Consider the following 27,505-nt stretch of genomic DNA (forward strand, 5'->3'; position numbering starts at 1 on the left):
GCAGGTAAGGCCGCCAGGTAAGCTCGGCTCTGCCGCCACGAAAGCCCGGCTCTGCTTTTTGCCTTCGATTCTTCAGTCGAGTCGCGAAAGTCGTCGAGTGCGTTTGGTTCGCTGGCTCGTCGGCAGTGCAGCTAAAAAAGAAAAGCAATCCCAGCCACTACAAAATATTATCAAAAAAGAAAACAAACTGAGAAAGAGAAAGAAGCTGCTGAAGAAAAAGGCCGTCATCATCACGAATTTTTGTGCGCGCAGTCTTCGCCGTTATGCAATTGAAGTGCGTTCATAAAATGCCGAGATAGCAACAATTTGGAATTCATTAATTTGCTGGGGAATTTAGAAATTTATGTCGCGCGAGTTTAAAAGACGCATAAATACTCGTGCCCAAATTAAATATTAAAATTTATGGCAAACTCGTTTACACACAGCCCAGCAGCAGCACGAAAAAGTGAAATTAATAAAGTGAAAAGCAAGCGGCAATTGTAGCAAATGGCAATTACAAAATCAATATAAATAATAATAGAAAATCATTGTTGCAGCATTGAAGAAAAATACGTATACGTAAAAAAATAACAACAGTTAGGCACTTTTCCTCGTCGTCGCTCTGCGAATACGTAATCATTGGGAAAATATCAGCAATTTTGCAACAGTTTCGACACAACAACAACAACAACAACAGCAGCAGCAACACCAGCAACTGCAGAAAAAAAACAAAAGTAATTGAGCAGAAAGGTGAGTTCGTAGAGACCAAGAGACACGCATGCAAAGCAGGAAAAAAGCACGGAAAAAGCATGGAAGAGCAAGAGAAACCCTAACCCTTGCACCTGTTGCCTTCCTGGGAGAAAACGCAGGTCCCAGCATCTTTTATTCATAATTGCCCCTTTTTCTCCAACTGTATCGCTGGATTTCCTGCTTACGCGCTTTTTTGGTGCGACTGTTTGGTGTTTGCTGTTTGCTACACTTCAGTTTCATTTTCATTTAAATGCGAACTGAAAACACAGCTTTGGCTCTCAAGGTTGACAACATCTTTTCGGCTTCCTCCTCGGATTGCGTATTCACATTTGAATATTATACAATTTGGGCCGTTTCAGTTTCGTAAATAGTTCCTTTTTTGCCATCAATTCAAACGATTAGTGCTGAATTAGCAGCACAATGTCAAGTTAATTTGGGTTCAGCAACTTTTTCTGGCTCTCGGTCTTCATCTCTTAAACTCTTATTTCTGATACATGTGCACTGAAAGAAAAGCAGTATATTTTCATTAAATATTTAGGCATACAATGCATGTAAATTAGTAACGTCAGCCCAATTTGAATCTATATTAATACACAATATATTCAAGCTTGGATTTCTTTGTAAAAATATTTATCCTTTTGACAACTTTATTAAAATTTATGGCCTGAGATTAACAAAATGCAAAACATTTAAATGTGACCTTTAAAATATTCCTTATATTTTCGTCTTTTATAACAAGTATATTGCCGTCTTAAACCAATAAATAAGAATTGTCAATAATTGTTTCAGCGCTCACAAATTTTTGGCAATAAGTAAGGAATTAATAAGACCTCAAATGGCAATGCATTTTAAATCTTGAAAAAGTCTAGTTTCATGTTCCATGATTTATTTTGGCTTGAGAACGATTTTTTTCAGTTCACATATAGCCTTGAATAAAACAGATGGATGAGTTTCAGACAGCCAACACGCCTTCGAAAACAAATGCATTTAATAATGAAACGGGGCGGCCCAAAAAGCTAAATTAAAATGTGCAGTAGGTGTTGCCATTCCGATTCCGACTGCGATTGCGATTGCGACAATTGCCCCGACACTTGCATATATATATACATATATATATGTATCGTATAGTATAGTGAATATATCCGAGCGAGGAGTGAGTGATGAAGAGCTTGAGAGGCAAAGGAAGGAAGTTGCTGTCGGCATGAGTTCGCAGTTTCATTGGGCTTCGGTTACAGACTTGAATCCAACTTCTCAGCCCATCATCTCTGCAGTTTGTGGGCTTGTGGGAGTCAATTAGTAGGCAAAATTTAAATACATTTAGAAAGAGGGTAAGAAGTGAGGGGGTGGCTGACATGGCACCCAATTATGCATCCATAAATGTAAACAATCGTCGAAAAGACCCTGTAAAGTGCGGTTCTTCAGCCAAAGAAGAAGAAGTACGTGCTGAAATCCGTCTGGGCAAAAGTTCACCATGGCCAGAATCTGCAGACAATATAACGTGGCCAAATCAGCTAATGGGAAATGTCAGTCAGTCGGCCGACAACGTTGACTTCATTTGCATTTTGGCAAAACAGCGAATGAGCCTGCACTAAGCCCCGAAAAAAGGTCGAGCAATAAATTTGTTTTGTAACTCTACCTTTTTAGCCGAAAACTAAACCCATTTTCTACTTGGCCAAATTCCAGGAGAATTTGCATTCGACCGCCTTACCGTTCTTTCACTCTCTTTGTGCTTCTGGCCATTTCTTTTCACGCTGTGCGCATATTTCATGAGCTGTCGATGAGTTTGGTTCTATTTGGGTTTATTGAAAGCCATTCCCCCGCCAAATGGGCACCGTTCATTAGCGGGAAAATGGGTTAATCTCATTCAGCGGTCTGCCACACAGCTGCGGTCAAAATAGTGGCACTGATATATTTTTTATTTTATTGGCTGTAATTTACTTGAGTAATTTATCTGTCTCAGTTGTTAAAGCAGTTCCATACAATATAGGACTGTTATGTATAGATGGTGATGGTGACCAAAATATCAAGATCTCAGTTGTACTTGTATGTGCTAGAGTTTCCACACCCTCAAAAATCCTATAAAAATGAGCTTTTCAAGTGCGTGCAGTCTGTGATTCAGAAGCTAATTAATCCGCCGATGTGGTGGCGCCTTCCAAGTGTGAAAGAGACATTAAGTCTGATAGGGAGGCACGTGTTGTTGGTTGTCGGCGATTAGCCAGCTATTGAGATACAAGCGGATAGATACATAGATGCTGGGATGATGGCCTTTAACGCCTCGCCGCCAGACAAAGGCATCTTTATTAAAACATTATTTGGCCCGGCATTGTGGGCTCGGGGTATAAATTGCATTTTAAATACAATTTTTCTGTTACTGTTACTGTGGGCAGAGCTACCAATAGCTGACTCAATCAGCCGAACAAAGAGCTTCAACACAAATATTATGATCTTTCTGATTGTTACACGTAAACTTCCGCTCCCGGCATCACGATCATCATCATTATCATCATGGGCCGCTGCTATGCGAACTGAGAAAGTGAAAACTTGGACGATTTTTTGATTGCAAGCATTTGATAAGCAGTAAACGCAGGAAAGAGTGAGAGAAATTTTGTCATCTATTGAGCCAACTAATGATGGCCAACGTAACCGAAGTGCACGGAGAAAAATAATGTAATAAATACTTCATGTCAAACAGAACAATATATATTTTATATTCACAATAATTAAAGTGATTATTGTGGGGGGAAGCAAGATTTATTTCCTAAATTGTATACATTATTTTGGCAATAAAAAATTTATGTTTAGATATACTCCTAAAATAGACAAAACAAACTTATGGAAATACCTACAATAATTCAAAGTTCGAACGATGCAAGTGTCTTATAGCAATGTTGTTCTTTAAATTTTATGTGTCTCCTTGACGGATTTCCGGTTTAAATTTTAGTTTTTATGCACTTTTTCTTGGTGTAAACTTCTCTAAGTATATACATATGTATCTTTCTTTCTTTCTGCTAAAAGAAATCAGTTTCAGTTTCGTTTACAGTTTTGGTTTCGGTTTCAAACTCAGTCGGTTGTGGAAAATTTAGTGCAACGGCGCTGTCATAGCCTCGCTTCAAATTGCTTCGTTTACCCGGCTTCTCAGACTCTATCCGTCTCTTTCGGCTGGACTCTGTCCGTCTCTTTCGCCCTTCCTGGGAGCGTTTTGGAGCAGTTGAAGCGTGCAGGCGAAAACGAAAGCAGAAGCAGCCGCCAGTTGCAGCTTTTTTCGCCGTGCTGCTTTTCATTTGCTGAAATTCGTGTTTTTATTTTGTGTTTCTGCTTTTCACTCTAGTTGAAGTTGTAGCCTGTTTTTTTGTTTTTGCTCTTTTTGGCCAGCAAATTGTTGCACGGACCTCGCTTTTGGTCAGGGCAACTTGGAACGTAACGCAGAAATGCGGAAAAAATTCACTTCAATTTAATGAAAGTGTCAACTCGTTTTTCATGGGGCTTTTCGTTAGTCAAAGGCAAAACAAATTTGTGGTATTGGAAATGAGTTTGTTGCAAAAACAGCGAAAAAACTACTTTTTACTCGGTAAATAGTGAGTGTTTTCCATTTTAGTAACTGTTTTAATTGCGGCAATGTTTCAAATTATTTATGGAGTTGTAAACATTCGAAACCAAACAAATGTTTAATGATGAAATGCATCATAAAAACTAGTTTTCCTTGTTTTATGAAAATATTTTCCATAAAATCGTATAGCAAAAAATAATAATTTCAGTAAAACGGATTTTAGTTATATTTTTTTGAGATTTTTTAAGTTTCTGGTGCATCCTTATAAATATATAAGGTTTTAAAGGTTTAGATATGCTATTTTTTATTGTGTCTGTTAATTTTCTGTGTTGATTATTTGTTTTATCTCGAATCATTTGATTTAATGCCCGTAGACGTTTTGAAAAGGTGTCGGGCAATTTATAAATTTACATTTTGAAAGTGCTGCAGCAGCATTCGCTGCATTAGCCACGAAAATCAATCAAAAACCAGCCGAGACATTCGAAGATCTTCAAAAATTGAAATGTTAATTTCTTGTGCTTTTTGTCTCCATTCATTCGACTATGCATCCACCTATCTACACATCCGTCCTCTAGTTTGTTCGTTTGTCTTTTGGGATGCGGATTGCGCAAAGCGCTGACAGTTACATGACTTTGAAAAGTATCTTATGGGTGATGCTCACACAGATATTCATTTATACAGATATGATTTAACATATTTTGGGGCTTAATAATTGCTGGAATTGGTGAGCCGAGCGCCAGATGTGCGTGATGGGAAATCCGAATGTTTTTTTATTTTGCGAAATCGAAATGCACAACCTGTCCGTATCGGTTGGCTTTTGTATATGTTTACTTTTATTTTTACCTGTTGCTACTCTTGGATCCAATCTTACTGTTACTGTTACCGTTCGCCGATGGGGCCATGATGCGCCGCTGATGCGCTCAGGTGTTAAATACCTGGCAGCCAGTTCCGCAATACGATTCGCTGTTAAATGCTTCGGATTTCGCATTATTAGCTTCCCGATGTGAGCAATTTTGCATAATTTGCACTGCGCACTGCCGCGCATAATGAAAACCTTAACCCCAAACGAGGAACTGAACCATGGCTATTGCTACTGCGAATGGGTTTCGGATTCGGATTCGGATTTGGGTTCGGGTTCGCATTTGGACCCCCACTGCACGCCACTTTCACGCTATGCAAATTGAAGCATTTGCAGACAATGCCGACCGCAGACAAGTGTTAGGAAAATATGATCCACTCGCCCACACTAATTTCATTATTTAATTGGAAGGGTTAAGGGTTTTGGTGGGTGGCGAAGGGAAAGTCACAGGAACTCTTTCCTCTTCAAAATGAAAGGAAGTTACGTGTTATCTCAAGCTGTAAAATGGTAGGAAAACAGTTTATAAAAAAGAGTATATGTAAAATATTTCAATTGAGTTAAAGCCTTCAAAACAAAAATAAACACATGAAACTAATCTAGCAACATGCTCGAGTCGAAATATGTTTTCGCGTACTACCTCAGTCTTCACACCTTTCAATTAGAGCGTCGTAAAATATTAAGTGTTAGCCATAAAGCTGAACGTTCCAACAAATCGATAATATGTCTATCGACCTGCGGACATTTCTCATATGGAATTAAACGGATTACCAGGCTATGATGAGATCTTCTCAGCACGCCCATTATTTCAGCGAAAACACTATCAAATGGCCGGCTCTTTCTTTTCTTTTCTCTCTCATTTCCACAAGTCAATGACTGCTTAATTTAATTTGGCCACAAATCAATGGCCACATGTATCTTGTTCCCCTGCCTATTTTGTGTTTTTGTTTCGAAAACATTTCGCTTGACCCCTGTGAAAGCAATTTCGTTATGGGCTCTATTCTGAAGCTTCGGCCAATCAATCATGTGGCTCCCCAGCATTCCTGCATATCCAGCGTATCTTCTTCGCGGCCGCGAAAGTATCGAATGTTCCGCCGACATCCCATTTTTCGACGCTTCATTAGGTCCCATGGAACTTTCATGTGGTTTCTGGTTACCTAATGAAACCATTAGGGGTGCCAAAAATACTTTCTAGCCAAATGCGCGGGAACCAGAGTAACAACAGCCAACTTATGTGACCTTAACATTTAGCTGGCCAGCAGAGTTTGGTAAATGAATGTGCAAAAATGATAGCTGGAAGCTGGTTTTCAGCCAAATAGGCACGTCTAATCTTTGCCATCTCGTGACGCACTCGAACAATGCAATCATCTCGAGGGGTAAATGAACTGCCAGCTATTTGCACACCGCCGACGTCTCGTTTACAGTGAAGCACAACTGCTAACGACCTCTTGACTAGGCACAGTGAGACCCCCACTCCAGCCGTATGCATCCCAGGTGCAATTGCATTAGAATCATTTACATTCACCGATTCAATTAATATGCAACTTGTGTTGTCAGCCAGCGATTGTCATCATCAAAATTCTTTATTGATTGCCTAGAGTCGTGTCTCGTCCCCTTTCCACCCGTAAAACTACAATAATTCATGACGTTGACTTTCATTCATAAAGTGCGCGATCGTCTGGTAGTTGAATATGCAGTGAATGTAACCATTAAATTATTCATTGTTTCGGTCCGAGGAAAGTTCTGTAGAAAGTCGAGGAAAAAACGAGTTTTCCGCCTGTCAATCATTGAGCTCGAAAATTCACTTCGTCGTTGATGCATGGAATGCATAGAAAATCTCACATAGAATATTATTTTATTATTATAATATTGAACTAAATTTCATATGAGCTTTAAGTAAATATATTATTCTATAGATCATTTCTATGAATCATAAATTTTGATTGTTATTTTGTACGTATTCTCTTATCAATTAGTGATACACCTCTTTCAAACCTACATAAGATGCCATATGTATCCTACATCTATGAGAAACAACGACCTGAAGCAAATGGCGTCATCTTTTTAGAATAATAAAGTGTGGGCACCCTCAATGTCAGCTGTTAAAAAGCTTAAAAAAAGAAGCCACCTTTGCTGTGGGAATCGAAAATACAAATAGAGCCAAGAAATGACAGCCGCAAAATGAATAAACCTTTGAGTGGGTAAACAAGCCCAGTTGAAATTTTCAAGAGATTTTCCCAAATCAATATTTGCGCCAAAGTTATTGTATATTTTTCTTTCCATTTCGATTCGCCGGCCAGAGTTATTGAACCCATCATCGGAAAAGTGCGGAAAATGCCTGCTTATAATTTAATATCATTTCGTTGGACAATTGTGAAAGTTCAACGAATTTGAAACTTTAATCAGAGTTCGATTGTTGCTGGAACTTGGATGATGATACGGCGGATTGCATCGAATTAAGAAGTAATTGTCAATTGGCATTATTTAAATGATTTCAAATTGCTTTTTTTAACCTTGGTTTTTTTTGTGAAAGTTGCTGCACATTTTTGCGTGTGCGAGGGAAAAATTTATTATTTTCGAGCGAAAAGTGAATGCTGATGGCTGAAAAGTTGCCAGCCAAATGGACGCACACATTTTCCCAATTCCTGAGCTTTAAGATTCGTAACTGTAAAAGACCAAGGAAATTTTCATGCAGCCAAATCAGCAAAGTCAACACGCACACAGCTACGATGAAGTCAGATGAAAAATAAAGCTGCAAAATATCAAAGAAAAATCCAAGGCACTGATGACTTTATTTTATGGCCTCAAGTGGCATCCACAGTTGTTCTGTTTACAAAAGTCCAGTAAGGAAAACAGGCCATCCGCTGGACTGGAGGCTGTGATGGTGCAGGATACTCGAGCACCACTTGGCCACCACTCGGATCCACTCGACTCCACTCCGCCAGCTGCAGCCTGTGGGCCGTTAATTGTCCGTCATATCGCATAAAGAAAAAGAAACTTTCTTGATATGTCTGCGTTATTTGGCCAGAATTGTTCCGAGAACACAGGCAGATGCCGTTTAAGTGTTTTAATTTGACGTGCCCCATAAAGAATGCGGAGAAATTCGAGGTGCTTTTTGCCGTTTTTTCGACGCGTAATTGGATAAAAGCGTTTTCGTGTAATGGGATATTATTAAAAATTAATTAATTAAAAGCTTTGAATATACAATTGACAAATAATATTTTTTATTATATATAATGGGACTTTCCCCATTTCCGCCAAATAAAATATATAGTTTAAAACACTTGCCTTATAATTTATATTCATGTGCATGTTCCATTCTTAATATATAGCATGTTGCATCTTAAGGCCTCATTTTATTTTAATATATTTTGATATCTTTTGTTGTTGTGCCTCTACCCTATATATTTTTCGCTCGTCCTCGGCTTTCTTGTTCAATTCGTAGTTTTTAAACCTAAAAGTAGACAGGCATATCCGTGAGGATCATCCAGTAAATCTCCGCGCCCATAAATGACACTCAGAATGCAATTCACGTAATTACCGAAGACGAGAGTCAAACTAGAACACGTCTGTTTTTTAGAACGTGCCCAGCCTGAGGAACTTTTTGTTTGCCACTCGATGGTACATATGTTCTATATAGCCACAGTACGGCTACATGATTTCTGATTTCTGGGCTCGTTTTTGTGTCGCAGACAGTGGCCCTTTGTTGGCCATAAACAACAATGCATGTGTGTGCACAAAGGAAAATGCAGCTCAATAAAGCGGCAACAAATGGCACGGAGACACCACCGAGAGACTTGTACAATTTAACGGCTTTTGTTGCATAAATCGGGCTGCAACAGCGGCAACATTTGTTATGCGATTGCGATCTATAGCTAAAAGCTGGCGAAAAAATGGCGTCGATCGTTGACAATATTGTCGGCACAGTGGGTATTGCGCAAAAGGCGATGAATATTTATGGCCAGCCCTTGCAGCATCCGAACTGTCGTATCGTCGATCACTCAATCGCACCGTTTCTGCAAAAAGAAAGCCAACAAAAACAGCACACACATCACAATTATAGACACTAATAACAAAGACAGCTAAATATATATATGACAACAGGTTAGCGAACCTCGCACATTTGCATGTGCGATAGAGATGGGTAGTATGGCAAAGAAAGGGACGGCACTTTCTTGCCGCTATACGCTTCGAAACCCCGAAGTCCCGAAGCCCCAAACTCCCAAGCCCCCATAGATGTTTATTATGCAATCAACGTTTTTCATCAACTTGACAGACTCAGCCGTGAAAAAACAAAAGACTTCAATCGAAATACTCTAACAGCTGATGGTCAAATAGAAGATCAAATACATTTCGTTGTCCACACTTATCATTCGCAGTGCCATATGTTTTGATTTGGACCTCTCTAACATATATAGGCGCTTAATTCGTTTATATACCCAACATAATGGGTATTAAATAAGGAATTCAATTAAATTTGATTTAATAATAGAAAATATCCTTAAGGTAATTTTGGTATATCCCCTACAATTTTGGTTTGTCTCTATGAAAAAGATGATATATGCATTTCATTTAAGTGTTGTTTTCATGTCGTTAATTAGAGTACAAAGCACTTTGGAAAGGGTATAACGCATTTTACCATCAAGTAGTTATTTGCCACTTTAGCTCACAGGTGATTTCTTCTTTATTTACTTTTATTGTGCTGTTGTCAACGTGCCTCGGATGGTATCTCACCCGCACTGTCTGATTCACAAACGGAATCGCAGTTGGGATCTCAATTCCGAATCTGCTATGCGTAGCTCGCACAACATGATCGTCATAACAAGGCATTTCAATAAAAATTGCATGTTTTACACATAAATTCCTGGACTCAAAGGGAACATTAAGTTTATCACTTAGAAACGGCGGACAGGAAGGCAAATTGCATTTGTATATGGAGTATTTCTTTTGGCTGTGGCCTCTCTGCATGCGGGATGACTTGTAAAAAGGGAGTTTGGGTCATAAACAATAAGTATATCCCAGTTCCAGGTGCGTTGAACTCCACCAGAGGGATGCCAAAATTCTGTTTGCTCAGCGGCTCGAAGAGAGTCAAATTCTACATTTTTGTTGGGGCTTCTTTTTGGATTTTTTGCGGGGCCTGTCAGCGTAAAATGAGGAAATTTGATGTGTTTGCTGTTCTTGGTTACCGTTATGCGGCGGCCTTCCTTCAGATCCCACCGCCCATATTATGTATTTGGTTTACAACTCCGATATTCACACAACCCTTTACGACTTCATCTCACTCATTGCAGAGGACAGAGACCCCAAAAATCGCACAAAATGGTGTCGCGTCGAAAAATTCTATCACGTTCCCGCGACGATCTTAATCTCGACCAGACGTTCGCCCAACAGGAGGAGGAGGAGGATATCTGGTTCCAGAAGGATAAACTATACAAGGTGAGTTGCTTTTACCGCAAATTATGGCTTTAGTTGGGATTCTTAGTCCTATTTAACGTACTTAACTTAACTTGGCAAATTACCGTATAAAGATTTCCGCGACACCGCAAAAAATGCGATGAAAAATCTTAGCTTATCCGTAAGAACTGAGAACTGAGTACTGGCCCTGGCCAGTCGTGGAGCGACTTCCGCTTGGCTTGGACAGGCGGCTTCTATGATTTGTGGCTATTTTCCTGTCGCTCATTCTCAACACGTGCGCTAAACGCGGAGTCGAGTCCACCGCATTGGGGTCACCATGAGACGCACTAACGCCGAAGCTTTGGTTTTTGTGTTTTTTTTTTTTTTTTTGTGTATTTTCCGTTTTATTTCATTGTTTTTGGCTAGGGTTTCTGGTGTTTGTTGTTTGTTGTATTGACCAATTGCATTAATTACCGTTAGGCCATCGCATTGCGTTGTGCATTTTTAATTTGCCTACGGGCCTCCAAGGCAGTAAGTCAGCTGAGTCTGGCCAAAAGCGTAAGGCAAATGGCCAACGGCTGCCAAGTGGCAGCAGCACTACGGCTATAAAAACGCCATAGGTAACCCTAATATTTGGACAAGCCCAGCACGAGCTCAGCGATCGGTATTCATTCGCCCATCTTCGATTACGCTATGTTATTTTTTGGGTCCGTTTCTCTTTGCAGCGTGTGTGTATAAGCTGGTTGTTTATGTGTGGGAATCCCATTGACGAAGCTGCTAATGGTAACTAACAGCCAACCCTTTTGGCTTTTATCAAGGAGTGTTAGTGGGCCCGATAGCATGAGCCTTGGGTGTGTGGGTCTTTTTATGGCTGTGCGATCGTATATAATGCAAGTCAGCTGCGTTTAAGCTCCATAAACTGAGGTTTTAGTGTAACCTTTGAACTCTTTCGAGCGAGTTGGAATCTTGGGTACGGTTAGGTAATTGTTTTTTAAGCCATGAGCAGTAAAAGAAGTAATCCAAATGGGTAACCTTCTCGATAAAATGTCTGCCACAAATCAAATGAAGGCTTGTTTAAATACAAGTAATACTACTAAATCAATTAAATATATTTCTTGCTTTCAGCAGTATGAAGAGTTTAGAAAATATAATAACTAACTTTTATATAAATATAGTAAATAACTTTTATTGGTTTTTGGTTACTTTAGCTACTTTATAATATATGCCATTTATGTTGGAATGTAGCTGCTTTTTTTTTTTATATTTTAAGATTAATATAGTGAGTGATATTTTCAGTAGTGACTCGTAAGGGTATATTTTCTTGGCCTTATGCAGAAAGTAGCGTACCTCTATTGACTTTTTCGGTTCACCCTAGACAGGCGGTGCTGCCCACACACATAACTGGGTTAGCAGCAACACCCAGAGAAAAACCATCAAAAAGCTTGCCATTAAATCGATGCTTTATTTCTAATGACGATTTGCATAAATTTCGTTTCCAGCAGCGATTCAGCGGAATTACGGGGAGGCAAAGGCCTCGCCCAAAGTGAAAAGCGTGCAGCAGTTTCTGGATTTAAGTTTGGCCGTATTTGTCTTTTTCCGTCTATGGTTATGTTGCAATTAGCGTGAGCGTGGCATCTATATAATTCCGTTTAGTCTGGTCCCACACAAAGGCGTCGACAAAAACAGAAACTGTATTTCCCATGGTGGAAACGGTCGCAAATGATGTCTGAATCTGAGTTTTCCTTTTGTTGTTGAGGGTTGTTAGTTGTTAGCCCTTTGATTCGACTTGTGTCTGACTGCTGGCTCCTCGGGGCGCTTATTGAGCAATTTCGGTTGCTCTGGCTGCCGCTGTGCTATTTTCAATATTGTTTACAAATTTATTATCTGGGAACGGAGCGACAGAAATTGACTTGCAAACAAAAGACTTAGGCAACGAACTTGCATGCATTTAACTAGAATTCTAGCGTACGAAAACGAAACCAAACACATAGCCATCAACAACATAGACTTTTCGCAGTCGTTTTTCGTGAAAATGAAAGTTTTTCTCGCTGGCCTGCAGAGTTTTCGCTTTTTCCACTTCCATGCGCAGGCTGTTTTGGTTTTTTTCTTTTTTTCTGTAAGCATTTTTCTTTGTTTTCCTTTTCCTCGGGATTTGTTGTCTGGCGACGGCTGTTTTGGCACCCGTTCACCTGGTTTCGGTCTCGCTTTTGGCCTGGCCCGAGCAACAGGATTTGGCGTTGGCGCAAAATAAGCGAAATAAGCAGGAAAAACCACTAAAACGAGACAACAGACACAACACACACATCGTGTGGGCTGGCTTTTAAGCCCAAAAATTATACGACAAATTCAATGGAAACTTTTGTGGCTGCCACTTCATCAACGTCGCAGGATCAATTGAACTTCCTGCTCGTTGCTTGATTGATTTACCTCATGGCGAAAGAGCTGCTCTGGCCCATTATTATCATATGCCAGCCCAAAATTTGCATAGATTATGTATCTGCAAAATACATTTGCCAGTTGAGCCCACTTGGCATTAGCGGAACAAATTGAAAATGAACATATCAATGAACTTTGTTCGCAACCTGTCACAAGATGAATTTATCAAGACCGTAATAATTTGCGGTGATTGCATCTATTGACCTGGCAGACACAAAGAGTTTTGCCGATGCCGCCGCCGCCGCCGCCGGATCCTAAATAAAAATCATTTTATTAAATGTCAACTCTGAGCGTTGGGAGCATCTGTTGCTCAGTTTCCTCTGGAAGTCGTGACTGCAAAAGTTCAACAACATTTTACACGAAAAAGTGCAGCCAGCGCCGGAGATTCTCCGACGTCTCATCTTCGGTGGTGCACCGTGCACCGTGCACGTGTTGCAAGGCAGACTTAATCCATTGGGGCTCCATTACGGATCTTGCAACAGAATAATAGACTTTAATTGCGCCCACAAAAATGTGGTTTGTCGCCTGACGTCACCCGAAATTCGTATATCTCATGTTTCTGATTTAATGCTGTTCCTATGCTAATCGAAACTCGTTTCGAAACCCGTTCGAACTAATTCCACATGCACAAATCAGATTACGTATACGCCAGGGAGAACACGCGCTGTGGTGTGGCACTTCTGCTGTGGCAGCTTCTGTTGCACGCTGCAACCTGGGACTTGAGGCTAATTAAAAGTCAGTCAAGAAGCCCAAAACCACCACTCGCTGAACTTCGGCATTTTGAGGTCGTCTCTCTGCACGGCCTAGAAATATGAGAAACAACTACAGGTTGTAACCAGTTTCGTCGACACTCGAGCAACTCGAGCCTACAAGATTCTTCTGCCGCGGCCGTTGGAAACCTGAAGTGAATCTGCCCAAAGAATCCAACGGAATGAAATCAAAAGTGCTTCCAACTCCCAGACTCTCGATTTCGAGTCCGACGAGTGCGCAAACGCAAAGCATCTGAAAAGGTTAACAAGTTTCACTACATGATTTATTTGCATTTTTAATGTGTGTGCCCGCTGAATGAGCTGAGTGAGCTTGCCTAGACGAGTTTTGGCCAAAATGCTCGTCCGTCCGCCTGGCCGTCTGTAGAATTGTGGCCAAAAGCCAGACGAGCCAACATTTGATGTTTGCTGGTTGCCCACAAATTTTGTTGTTCATATTTTTCATATTTCACTTTTATTATAACCCAAAAAAGTGGCTCAAATTGTGGGTATGTTGGTTACTGGGCTAATGGCTTTGTTTATGACGTTCTTTGTTCGGGTTAATTGAGTAAGCCAGGTACGGAGGGAAAACATACCAGCTGTTGAGTTTTTGGCTTTTTTATTGTTGCTGCATGCATATGAAAATAAAATGGGTGGGGGTCATAAATGGAAACCATGAAAAACTAAGACATCTGAAGTTTCTATGCTCGTATTGCGGTTCAAAGGCGTAGAACAACCAAATAAACACTATTATAGCATTATTACCATTTTAAAACGCCATTTTAAAGTTTACGTGGGATTTAGTTGTTCATTTATGAATACTAATAAGTGCAGTTCTAACTCGATGTGTATGCGTAGTGCGCTGATCTACTTTACAATCACCTGCTCACGAGGAATAGATTAATTGCCCTGGAATCCAGATACAAAGTGGAGTATGTTGTATACTAGTCCACTTTATGTGCAAGCCTGTTTATATAAGGCAGAAATGTAAAATATTTCCAGAGTGCACTTGGGCATGACGCAAGACGAGAGCAGAGCAGTGCAGGCCTCGCAGACAAAGCTGCAATCAAAAGCCTTGCAGCACTTCAAATATCCATGCATATAAGTATATTGTTGGATATAAAAAAGACTTCAAGCAGAGCAACACAAATGCTCGGGCTGCAGCAGCAGCAGCAGCAGCAGCAAAACCAAAGGCACCACCACCGACAGCAACGATATTGTTGTCTATAATTTAAAATGTCTCACTGCAACGCGAATCGAGCCGAAAAGCCCCTTAAAACCCCCTGAAAACCCCTCAAAACCCCGTGGAAACCCCCTCTTTTCTCGTCTGGCTGTGTTCGTGTCAGCATTTGCTCCGATTTGATTTTAACTTTTATTTAACAAACTGCAAAACAACACAAACGCAAACACAGACTGACGCTTGTAATGGCAGCCAGGCAGCAAAAAGGCAACACAAATAAGTAAAAGTAAAGTGAGTGAATGAAAAAAAACTTAAAACGCAAGCGCCCAACAAGGCCGTTCACTTTGGCACAAACACTCAAACACGATGGAAAGTGAAAATTGCTAGCATTAGCTGCAGTCACTGTTTTTCAGATTCCCCGAAAACAAGTTTCGAATCTTTTAGGATCAAATCGATTGATTTTTCAAAATTCGCCTTTGTTTTGTGCTGGCTTTGTAATGGATTTTGAAAGGATCGTTAAATTAGTTAGCCAACTGAAATGATACGTTCAGAGTTTCTATTACTTCAATTAAAAGCACTGGCTCCCAATAATTGGCTGCTATTAAAAAGTATTTAGTATTTGGGAACTTTCATAGTATTTGCATTTATTTGCTTTAGTTATAAAAACATTGCAATACAAATTTTTAGAAATTTGGATTTAAAATATACAAACTCCATATATAATAAATTATATAGCAAATTGCATTTACAGTTCTTAGTGATATTTAATTAGATACCTATTCAAAACAATCCTTGATTACATGTTTCTTTATGAAGTTGAACAATTCTATTTGTATTGAGTGACATCAATCATGCCTAAACACACTCCTTTCTGGATTGCCTTACAGGAGCACATTCAGGAAGTACTGGACAAGTGGACCCAAATCGACGACGAGATCTGGGCCAAAGTGATCGTCTTCGAGCGGAATCGTCGCGTGGCCAAGGCGTACGCACGCGCTCCAGTGCTGACCATTAATGGATCCGACGATGGCTTCGACGGCATGCGGTGAGTAGCAGTTGGCCTAGTCCACCACTCCGCAGTTCCCCATCCCTTGACCAGCCGTAATTATTGGTCATTGCAAAGTGAAGGCGAGTGAGCAAACAGAGGGAACGAGGCAAAATGCCCAGTAAAACACATTAAACATGGGCAAACAATGCCTTTGAACTTTGCTAAAACAAAACAAAATGAGACAAACATGAATATTAATGCCAGTTGGGGCCTGAGCACTAGCAAAATCATATGCCCTTGACCCACTGGCAAAGAAAATAAGCAGCAGGAGCTGCTCTTCGTCGTCTTTCTCTCTTGCAAATTGATTCCGCGAAGGGGTAGCTTCACTTTGATGAACATTTGGCTACAGACAGTGATCTCAGCGTTTAGAATATTTCTAAATGTATTCTTTTTTTAAAAAGTTCATAATTTCAATTGAGTTGTGGTAGATTCATAGAATTGATACTTATATAATTGATTTATTGTTATAAAGTTCACAATAAAAACTCATTAATGTGCTGTTGAGTTAAGAGCCTAGCAGATTCTTCTTGAAGATATCCATCCCTAGAATTCACCCAAAACGTGCTTGTAATTGAAATTTCAGTAATTCCCATGACAAGTGTATCGCCAACTTCGATGCGAATGGCTGTAACCTTCAGCTGGCCATCTTGCTGGCTTTTTGCTGTACTAATAAATGCCCGCTGATGTGCTCTCAAAGGGGCATTGAATGAAACGCCCATCAAATTGATGGGCATGCCATTAAAATTTAATTCCCCCGATGAACTTCACTACGCAGAAGATGTAAGTGGAGGAGAACCTTCGGGCAGGGGCATTGCAAAACGGTGACCTTAGTGGAAACAATTTGTAGCATGTGAAAAGCTTCGGGCTGAAAAAAAGAACCGAAAAGCGAGTGAAAATGCTTTAATAATTGCGCTTATTTCTATGAAATGAGCGATTTCCGTTTTGCCAAAGCAATTTAAGCCAAGAATTCGCCTTCTCTTATTTCTATTATTTTTTTGTTTTTATTTTTTTGGGTCTTCCAAGTGGTTCTTGATATTTGGTATTTTTGGGTGGCTGCAATTGCAGCAAAGGCCCTAATTAACATATTTCGTCTTAAAAATATTACTGTTGCGTGCCAGAAATTGGCAAATGCCAAGTGCTTTACGCTCAATTGCTGTGGCAATTTGCTTCAGTCGAAATGTCAAGAAGTTTTCAAACCTAGCATACATAAAAATTTCAATTCAATGGATCTATGCATAATGCATTAGGCTAAGTACATGGGCATGGATGTGGCGATAATTCAGTTCAAATATTGAAAAGAGTTGGCCAAAAAAGGGCATCAAGTGCAGGAGGAGATCGTGTGGCGGCGGCGGCGGCGGCGGCGGCAGCGGCGGCTTCCTTTGTAAATGGCCACAAATAAAGTTGCTGCCAGCCAAATGTCAACGGCGAAAATACAAGTACAAATAAATTGCCAGCGGGCCGAAGACAATGAAGATCGAGTGGAAAACAAATGAAATTGAAAATAATAACGAAAGTCATTCATTCAATTCGTTTTCATTCGTGACGAGGTCATCACAGATTGGCCATGCAAATTGCTCTTGTCATGGCAAGTCTTTCACTGCAATTTTCCCCCGATCCTCAACACGGAATGCCTTTTTTCGACTATTCGACTACTTGTTTATGTCAACTGGGGGTTAAATACACAGCATCGGAACGGCGGCATATCGGAAAAACTGCAAAACAAACTTTGCATGCCGAGAGTGTCAAGTTATTCAATTGCCAATTGCCGCCGACTTCAAACATGCACACCACAGGAAAGATAATTTATGGCCATGTTGGCCCATGTTTATGAGTCTGAGTGTGGTCCAAAGACCCTTGTACTTGTCACTGCCATTGTCTCTTTGTCTCTAGCTGCCTGATTTTTGTCTGCTTTTTTTTCGTACTTTTCGTATTTTTATCGCCGTCTAGGGCCAGCAGCTTGTTTGTTTAATTAGCCGCTGTCAGCGCTTGTTAGCCGCTGCTATCTTTCGGGCTAACCGAATTGCATTTGAATGTGAAAAGGCGAGAGACTTCGGCGCATACGTGCATACTGAATGCCATTTCACACGCAACGCTTTTCATTGGAAATCTGGACGGTATGCAAATATATGGAGCTATGGCCACGATCTCAACTATGATAGGTTTTATGTGCATAAAGTATACAGTATAAAGTATGTGTGGCTAAAGCAATAACTATTAATTGTATGTAACCCCTGCACTTTTCATTTAAGTTGTGCTATTCAGATTAATTTATTGTGGCTGGACTTCATATGAGTGCATTGCCTTCCAATTGCATTAAAACAAAATGTAGATGTTATGGATGTTTCGTGCCGTTATTAGTCTCTCAAACATGTCATTAAATTGGATTAATTCCAATTATGAGCCGCTTACAGGTTTACATTTACATTTTGTACTTTCAAGCTAACAGCAGGACCAGAAAAATATATGTTCCTCGTTTAGATTTCCATTTTTTGCCAGTCAGGGCATTTAACCATCGGCTTAGATGAGTGTGCTAATTCCCATTTTTGTGTGTTGCATGCATAGACAAATTTCCATTTGTGGAGTCAACTGCCAGCTGCTGCATGTAAATTAATTAATTAGACTGACTAGTGGCCAGTGGCTGCTTGGTGTTGCTAGTTGCAAGTTGGTGGTGTGGGCGCAACACTCAAAACGAGGACCACACGCACGCCTCAGCAGCTGCGATCAATGATCTGCGAGACACATTGGGTTTCAACAAGCGCGTTTAATTAATGGCCAATCCCTAGGCACTTATTGTGGTCAGGCAATTACATTATCCAAACTGCGGCTCCGAACTCAATTGAATCGGCGCCAATACACATTTTGCTGTTTATGACAGTTTGCGAAATATTCCGCTGCGTGGGCGTTGCCAATCGAATTTGCATGTGGTTGGGAACAAATGAAATGGAAATCAAATTATAATATCAAGCTGTGCTCCGATTGCAACACACAATATGGGTATACACGGTATACACTTTTTTTAGCATGTTTCGTGCGGAAAAAACTAAGGCAAGGGGCGCGCCAAGGTTGAGATTTGCGAGAGTTGGCAGACAGACAAAAGACATTTTCAGCCTGTTTTTATTCAGTTTTATGTTTTCCTTCAAGGGGGCTGCTGCTATTGCTGAGTAACCGCAGTAGTTGCAAAAGCAACTCTGTCATTGTTGCTGCCGCTGCAGCACACGTGCCACATTTGTCAGGGCAAGAACAATGGTGGCGACGGCCTTCGGCCCAGCAATTTAAGGTGTGACCCCAAAACTGGAGCGGGAAATGCTCTGGCCGCACAAATGTTGCCTATAATTAGCCATAATCTAATTAAAGCCGAATCAAGCCAAACTAGTTCGCCGATCAGATCAGGGTTCGTTTCCTAAGTCTTTCGTTTGGCGACTTTTACTAAAGCACATAAGCCGAATACATGGACGCCTATAAAATATTTATGTATGTATGTAGCTATTGTAAATCGTTGTCTTTGCTATGGTATTTTTAACTGAACCGGTTGAACATTGTTTTTGCCCACTAGCCGCAGGTCAAAAGCTGCTCCCAACCACCGTTCGAAACCAGTTGCCGTTAACTGCAACTTTTTACGGTTGCACCGATGGCGGTGATGGTGATGGTCTGGTTGTCGGGTTGTCCGTTCGCCGGCGGTGGCTTCCTCGAAGAAGCCACATAGCTGGTTCGTCCTCGCAAGTGCAGCCTGACCCAGTGCACACGTTTAACTTGAACTCGAAAATCGCAGTGGTTTCCAGTTTTGCAGTTTTGCGGAGCGAGTTGGTCCGGTCGATGGATCGACTCTCGCTTTCAGCTGGGCCTTTCGTATTTGCAGCTCATTTAGGCGTGTCAAGTCAGGTCCAGTCCTGAGACCAGACGACCTTGCAACCAATATACCTACTCACTATGTGGCTATCATACATAAGTGCGATAATGCCCCGGCCACATCGAAGTGAATGTCTCCAAGACATGCTCTATACATTATATTTAGCTGTCAGTGGGTTGGGCTGCTGGTTCTTGAGTCTAGCTTAATAGACTGACCCGATAGAACTCTACAGAAGGTCTTAAAAAACCTAATAATAATCTCATATTAATGCATAATATACAGGGTATATATTTTGCAATGCAGCCTTTATTGCAAATGTACCAAATAAAGCTTTATAATATCAGTCATCCCTACAAATATTTGCTAAATGCTCAACTCTTTGAGAAGGTTTTTCAATTTATTTTGAAAAAGCTTTAGTATACGTTTAGCGAAGTCAACCTGTACTTCTTACACCCTTCTGTTCTCAGCTGCTGCCTTTCAGACTTAATAACATTTCGCTTTTGATGGCTCGAATTTAACGAAGCATTTACCGAACAAAGAACTGCAAATCCGCTTTCGGCAGCTGGCGTTCAACCTTGGGGGGCACACATCACATTGGGCATACGGCACAGCCCGTCCATGTCGATTTCATTTCATGGAAAACTTTGACACACATTTCAACGGTTTTTACAAGCGTTTAGCCAATAAATCAGCTCCGGGCGGCAGACGTTACGCGCAGAACTGAAGCACATGGCCAAATGCCAAAGCGATGCTAACGGCGATTGTGGTTCGTAGTTGCAAGTTGGTGTTGCTACCAGCTGATGTTGCTGGTTGCCGCTGTTGTTCTTGTTCTGGCTGCTGCTGCTGCTGTTGCGCTTTGCTGCGCTGGCAGCGCTTCATTATCCAAATTAACATAAAGCATAATAGTGACACAGCGGCGTCAGGTGAAGAATCTCCGGCAGCAGGAGCAGTGCTACTACTACCACCATTACCACCACATCCACTGCAGCAGCCCAGCAGTAGCATCATCTTCAGATTCAGATTCAGCTTCATCTTCAGATGAAGCCTCAAATTCAGCCCCTTGCCGTGGCCTTTTATGCAAACGACAATTACAATTAGCCTGGCTTCATTGTCTGGGCTCTGCGGCTTCCTCTTGCCGCTTCTTGTTAGCATTTCTGCCGACATTTTCGGCGACCTTAGCGCCGAAGGAAAAACAAAAAAAAAAAAATCATCGAAACTTTAAAAAACGAACATTCATCATTAAGTCAAGACTGAGCTGCAGCTTAGCTGGATTGTCTGGGCCCAACTATGGAGAGCCAGATTTATTATAAGCTTTAAAAAGAAACCCTATTTTGGAAAATACAATTACATGGTATAATCCTAATCACCATTCACTTTTCAACTGCGATTTCAAGGAATTTATTAAGTTGTGCTTAAGTAAACAATGTAATATCTCTGATCTATATCTCATCTATTTAGCAAAAATTTACCTTTCCGATTTTATTCATGCCCCAGAGCTAAGATATTTTAAAATTTAAATAAAGCATTAGCTTAACGTTAATAAATATTATAGAAAAGAGGCCTATATTATCTTTATGTATCTTTCTGCAAATAATGAACAGTTCCGTCCAAAATAAACTCGCTAAATTCCGCCTGTTAATGACTCAGCTTTTAGACTTAGACAATTAGGATAAAAATTAAGGCCTTGGCGCCGAAATATGACATGTTTATTTAATAAATTTTGGGCTGCAGCTGCCGCACTCTGCCGCATGTGGCATAAATCACTGTCAGTCTGCATTTGAGCCAGTCGATTGAACAGTTCTCTTGGGCCTAGACGGCAAGCAAAAACGCAAAATCCGTGGCCCAAAACTGAAAAAGCCAGACCCATGGTAAATGTTTTGTCAAACGTTTAGTGTAACAAAATGCGGCACAGGCACACGGGCCAAGAAACCAAGAAATCAAGTAACCTAGTATGTAGTGAGTCACTCGAGGCAGCAACCTCGATTCGATTCCAGAAAGTGAACGGCGCCAAGTGGCAAATCATTTTGGCAACATTTTTGGGCATGCTGGCTTATCGATTTTAAATGCGGCAGCTGATTGATTTGCAATTAATAAACGCTCATTACGGCTTTTTTATGATTACACAACATTGTCTACATTGATTTTCCTTTTTTTTGCAGAATTGGACTGTGCGGCTTCGACAATCCGATGAGGGATCAGAAGACCGACGAGATGAAGCGCGTCATCGGACAGGTAAGTTTCCAATTTATGGCACAGCCGAGGCGACAAATGTTTAATTAGCTTGGACAATAAACCCCAATAAATCGACGAGAAATCTCCATTAGCGGTGAGATGGCGTGAAGATTACGGAATAATTAAAGCTTGTATCTAATGCGAAAAATAAATTACATTTCCATACGGTTATAGAAACCCCAAGCATCCAGACATTACTTTAAAAAGACATTTTGAATGCCTAAGATATATGTTTTTTATTGGGTTCGATACAATAAGACTTTTATGTATAAAAGTAAGATTTGTTAATTTTCCTGATTTTACCTTAAGAGCCTGGAGTCATCGCTTTAAAACTAACCATTTTAATTACCACATCAAATTCATGATCTTACCTGTTTGTAGGGCGTAAAAATCAAAATGGATGACGCTGGGAACATCCTCATCCGGCGGTACGCCAAGAGCAATGTCTACGTAAAGAGTACCGCCAGCAGTCCCAACGAGGAGACCTCCATCGGTGCCGAGATCTTAAAGCTGCCCAATCAGGCGCTCGAATCCGAAAAAATAGTCAAGGTGAGTGGGACCTACGTGGTTGCCATTTATCACGATCCGAATCCGAACTCACATCTATTCCAAATGCTAATGAGCGTTGCATTGTTCTCCCCAGCTCTTCGACATGAAGAAGTTCCAGTCGAATGTGAATCGCGAACTGCGACGTGCCTATCCGGATCGCCGCCGTTTGGAGACGCAGTGCCTCTCCTCGGTTGCGTTTGTTAAGTCGGAGAACGACGTCTTGGAGTGCCCCATCTGGGTGCTCATCGTCAATGTGGTGGCCATGGATATGCTGAAGAGCAAGCTGCCGCCAGGTGGGTTCATCGCAGCCATATCAAGTGCAGATTTGCAAACTCACCTTTTTGTGCCTTCTACACGTATATTTTTAAGCGTAATATATAATGATATCCCTCTCTTCCTGTGCAGTACAACGTCCCATTGTGGACATCAAGAACCGCCCGCGCATTCCGATTCCCGACGAGGATCCCTACAGCGTTGCGGGCAACGGAAGTGGAGGAAGCTCCGGCAGCTCCGGTTTCGGCAGTGGCCACCAGGCGCAACTGCATCCACAGCAACAGCTGGGCAAGCACCTCAATGGCAACGGAGGAGGACACGTGGCCGCCACGCGGGAGCAGCTGCTGCTTCAGACGCAACAACTGGCCCACAAGCGCAGCGAGAAGCCTCCAAAACTGCCGCCCAGGGATAATATCTACTCGCACGATCTGATTCCAAAGGTAAGAACATAATCTCAGCTCGTATAAAAGAAACTCCCTTAATGAAAACGATTCTCAATGCAAAATGAACCTATACTCGCACGTTGGTGTGATCGCTGAGCACGTAATATATACATTTTATGGCATACTTAGAAGCAACCGAGGTGTGGGAGATTGCCCAAGTGCAGTTCATTTGCTGGCAAAGTGTCGGAACAAATTTGGAAGCGCCAAAACACGAGTATTAAAAGCCACGCCGGCGCAGTAGAAGAAGTGTGTGTGGCAACCTGTCGAGTCGCTGGGTTGAGTTACTTTTGGGGGCTCCGTGGTGGAGGCAGTTGGCTAGTTAGTTCGAGTGCCCATGCTTGGTCATATGCGCAATGCGGCCACTTGCAAAATGGAAAATGGGTCTCCCTCATGGAAATCTGTGGCTTCATAGCTCCATGGCTCCATGGCTCCATGGCTCCACAGCTCCATGGCTGGCGATGATTTCGCCGTTGGGCCTCACTGAGCAATTGGCATTGCATTGCACTCAATAATATTCGAATTTCAGCAGCGACTGGCCGCAAATAACTGCAAACGAATCGCGTGTAATTAATATGCGCGGAATGCCGCCGGATTGCTTTGCAGCCCGATTGCCAATTGGGCCCAACGACCGATTCAGTGCCTCTTGGAGTGGAGCACTGGGGGTCCGTTATGCCAAACTGGTGGGCACACCTTGCGCAACTGCGAGTGGAAAATTATGATCGGAGATCCCATCACCTGGTCACTTTCCTTCTAATTTCTTTCTTTCTTTCAGCCGGACTACGATGACATCGACTTGGAAACGCGTATCAAACTGTCTCGTGGTAAATCGGACAAGGGCAAAGATAACAAGAAATATGGTAAGATCGACATCCCAAAAGCGCTGAATAGACACAAGGGTCTCGGGGAAATCTCTTTGGCCTAAATACTAAGTTCTGAATTTATGTGACAACATATGGTAAATGTGGAGAGGAATCTTTATGATGGTTTCCCATCTCAGTTAACAAAACTTATATGCAATTTGGCCTCAACAACAGAATATTACTTTCAGTACTGGTCTATTAACCAAACTTTTCGTCTGCAGATGATCCCTACTACTGCGGCCTGCGGGCCCGAGTTCCGAACTTTGTGAAGTCCGGCAAGCCGATTCCCGCCCAGGTGGCCAAGGATCAGCGGGATGGCAATGGGAACAACATCGGGAACGGCGGCATCAGCACGCTCAGCCAGAAGAAAACGTCGATGATACACAACCACCTGGGTGGCATGCATCCGCACCACATCCAGCAGCAGCAGCAACTGATGGCCGCGGCGGCGGCCGCGCATGCGGCACAGCACCACCATGCGGGTCACCAGCGGGAGCAGCAGCAGCAGCACCACCACCAGATTTGGCAGACTCGCAGCTATGAGAGCGGCATAGGTATTTATAAACAGGGTGGACCCAACACCGCCCACCAATCACACAAATCGCACGCACTGCAGATGCAAATGCATCAGCAACTGCAATTGCAACTGCAACATCAACAGCAACCACAGTCACTGCCAACGGACCTAACTGCAACCACTGCAACAGCAACCACCAAGACACAAAGCACAGCTAACCAAGCACGTAGCCACCAGCCACATCCGCATCTGCATCCGCACTCGAATCCGCACGCACATCCGCACCACAGACTCCACCGGCATGCCCACGTCCGCTGCGCGAGGCACGCCCACTTGCAGCAGCAACACTCTGCACCGCAGCAACAAGTGCCGCACCAGACGCAGCAGCAACCGTACTACGACAATTTGGAGGACTCTGTGGCTCGCCGGGTTACAAGGCGCCACTCCACCCGTCGCTCCGCGCCGGATGAGAGCTCCGCCTGCAACTGCGTGAGCTGCTATGCGCTGGCTCCTCTCTGTGGTGCAGTTCCACCGCCACGTCCGCAAAGGAGCCTGAGTCAGCAGCAGTTGAGGCGCCACCAGCGGCTAAGTGGAAGCCTGGTGGAACAGGAGGTCCGGCCGGCAGTGGTTAAGTGGTGCAGCGAGAGCGATGTCTCGGTGCTGGAGCTGGAACCTACGGAACCAACAAACGAACGCTACGACGACTGCTACGACTACGACGACTTCGACATGGCATTCGACCTGGACGATGACCTGGGCTTGACCGAGAACATACCACGCCGCAAGGGCACCGAAACCGTTGACATGTACATGGATCGCTCCCATCTCCGCCAGCTGCAGGCGCCAACAGTGCTGCGCACCAAGTCGCAGTCCACCGAGAGCTTCTTCGAGCAGCCCAACGAGGAGGGCTCACTGTACATGTACGGCGGCAGGAAGCGCATTACGGTGAAGGCGCCATCGGCGACCAACATCTATGATCGCGTGCGCGGCACCATCGACTACACGGACAGGGGACGCAGTGCGGCAGGACCAAAAAGGGGCCAGTGCCACAAGCAGCCCCAGCTGCCAGCGCCCAGTTGGCGGGGCGGCAAGCGACAGGAGCAGGGTCAAAACGCTGACAAAAGACAAAGATATGACAATGCCACCAATGGCAACAGCAACAGCAATGGCAACGGCAACAACAGCAGCAACAACCAGCACAAAAGACAGCTAACGAACGCCAAGCAAGACAATGAGGACATGTTGAAAAGCAAAAATTATTTCAATAGTAAAAACAAAAGTATAGCAGTAGCAGCAGCAGCAGCCGCAAATGCAGCAGCAGCAACAACAGCAGCAGCAGCAGCGAAAGCGACAGCAGCATCAGCCAACATTGCAGCAACATTTGGAGGCGGCGGAGCGGATGCGGGAGTGGGAGCGGGAGCGGGAGCAGGCGCAACAGGAGTTGCTGGGGGAAAGGCCAGAGGAGGCGGTGGCCCAACAATGTCCCCAGCAGTGGCCACCAGCCCAGCCGCAAACAATGCAACTGCGGCCAGTAAGGCACCTTCGGCTCCGCCTCCGACGGCCACCAGAACCGGACGCAGTGCCAGCCGCCTTGACATCAGCGACATGGAGTCCATTTATGGCTACCTAAAGCCCCGCAAGCCGCGCAGCCTCAGCCTGAAGAAAATCCAAATACTCGACTACTAAACGGACACGTGAATTTGTATGGGGTTGCTCTAAATCGAAACGAGGTTATATGGCCCAGACATCGATATTAGTTATTGTTTTTTGTTGCCTTACCCTTTTGGATCGGATGATGGGTGGCTGTACATACATATATACTATACCCAAAAACGCATCTTGGTTACCTCCTTGCCCGGTGAACAGAACCACTAAACTGTACGATACTTTTACTAACACAGCACCTTGGACTCCTCTAGCCTGGACAGTCACGAAACGCAATTGTACATACACCAAGTGGGAGTGGGTTACTGATTTTGAGGGTAGTCCAAAGCCTGCGGAGGGGTGTGTAATCTGTGAAGGAAAATAATATTTACAAATGAATTTATAAAAAGAATATAATGTAAATCGTATTGGACCTTCACGGGATTACTGTCCCTCCTGCTAGGTCTACCAATAGAATCCACCCACTCCAGCACACATATGGCATTCATTATCCCGACAATTGTACCCGCACCCGTTATGTAACCACCGATTTCTGTGCTTCTTGTAGATTCGGAGCTTGTTGAATCACCCTACAATCACATCTACGGACGCCATTTACCGCTGCCAACGCGCGGCTACGTGCCCACGCCACGCATGTTCATCGGGGAATGGGACTGAGCGTAGCTCACACCGCACCACTCCTGGGCGGGATTTTAGCCGGATTTTGAGCGGCCAGGGCACAAAACACACCACTTGCACATCCCGGCGTGAGGAAACGCCTTTCGTGCAGAGCTAATTTAAGTCAACCGGCTGCACAAAGCTTGAAATATTATTTACATTATATTAATTTAGCAAAATATTATGGTAAAATAATATTAGGCTAGGCATAAGCAGCAACAACAAAAAAAAACGAGCAATGGCAAACCATTGTAATATTTAGTGGTACGGCAACCGATATTTCGCGCTTTTCCCCTAGCAGTTTTGAGATTAAGCACTTGAGCCAATTTTGTTTACCCTGTTGAATGAATAGCCATTACATTACGAGTTTCAGTTAAGCTTTTAAGTTTATTGTAAATTTTCTTAGACAGCCGTCGACTAAACAGGTCTGTCTGTGTGTTTACTTGAAAAATGTTCTTAGCTACAAATTTTTCTAGTAAAAACTCAAACAAGCATTGTATTTTCTAATAGGTCTGACAGGCTGCAT

General features: G+C 42.6%; 1 protein-coding gene across 3 annotated transcripts; it reads left to right on the top strand.

Annotated features, from left to right (window-relative positions):
* Nucleotides 1-27,204, top strand: LOC6547033. 3 transcript variants are annotated; one of them, XM_026980289.1, is made up of 10 exons: nucleotides 1-729; nucleotides 10,424-10,568; nucleotides 15,776-15,933; nucleotides 21,943-22,015; nucleotides 22,397-22,564; nucleotides 22,659-22,857; nucleotides 22,970-23,277; nucleotides 24,053-24,137; nucleotides 24,362-26,387; nucleotides 26,870-27,204. In XM_026980289.1, exons 2-9 carry the CDS (start codon nucleotides 10,452-10,454, stop codon nucleotides 26,341-26,343), a joined length of 3,090 nt encoding a protein of 1,029 aa, XP_026836090.1. In that variant the 5' UTR covers nucleotides 1-729; nucleotides 10,424-10,451; the 3' UTR covers nucleotides 26,344-26,387; nucleotides 26,870-27,204. The 3 variants fall into 3 exon arrangements, with proteins under 3 accessions (XP_026836090.1, XP_015011586.1, XP_001976010.1); XM_015156100.2 differs by having other exon boundaries at nucleotides 24,362-26,359; nucleotides 26,870-26,906; XM_001975974.3 differs by having other exon boundaries at nucleotides 15-729; nucleotides 24,362-24,694.
* Nucleotides 27,205-27,505: the final 301 nt, after the last annotated feature.

The sequence above is a fragment of the Drosophila erecta genome, unplaced genomic scaffold (genome assembly GCF_003286155.1).
Source record: "Drosophila erecta strain 14021-0224.00,06,07 unplaced genomic scaffold, DereRS2 tig00000092-arrow-pilon, whole genome shotgun sequence".
Classification (NCBI taxonomy): Eukaryota; Metazoa; Arthropoda; class Insecta; order Diptera; family Drosophilidae; genus Drosophila; species Drosophila erecta.

What these genes read in the sequence shown, in the direction of transcription:
- LOC6547033 (XM_026980289.1), top strand. Translation starts at nt 10,452, where the DNA reads ATGGTGTCGCGTCGAAAAATTCTATCACGTTCCCGCGACGATCTTAAT. An exon ending in GAAGAGCAAGCTGCCGCCAG is followed by an intron (nt 22,858 to 22,969) that starts GTGGGTTCATCG and finishes CTTCCTGTGCAG; the next exon opens with TACAACGTCCCATTGTGGAC. An exon ending in CGCACGATCTGATTCCAAAG is followed by an intron (nt 23,278 to 24,052) that starts GTAAGAACATAA and finishes TCTTTCTTTCAG; the next exon opens with CCGGACTACGATGACATCGA.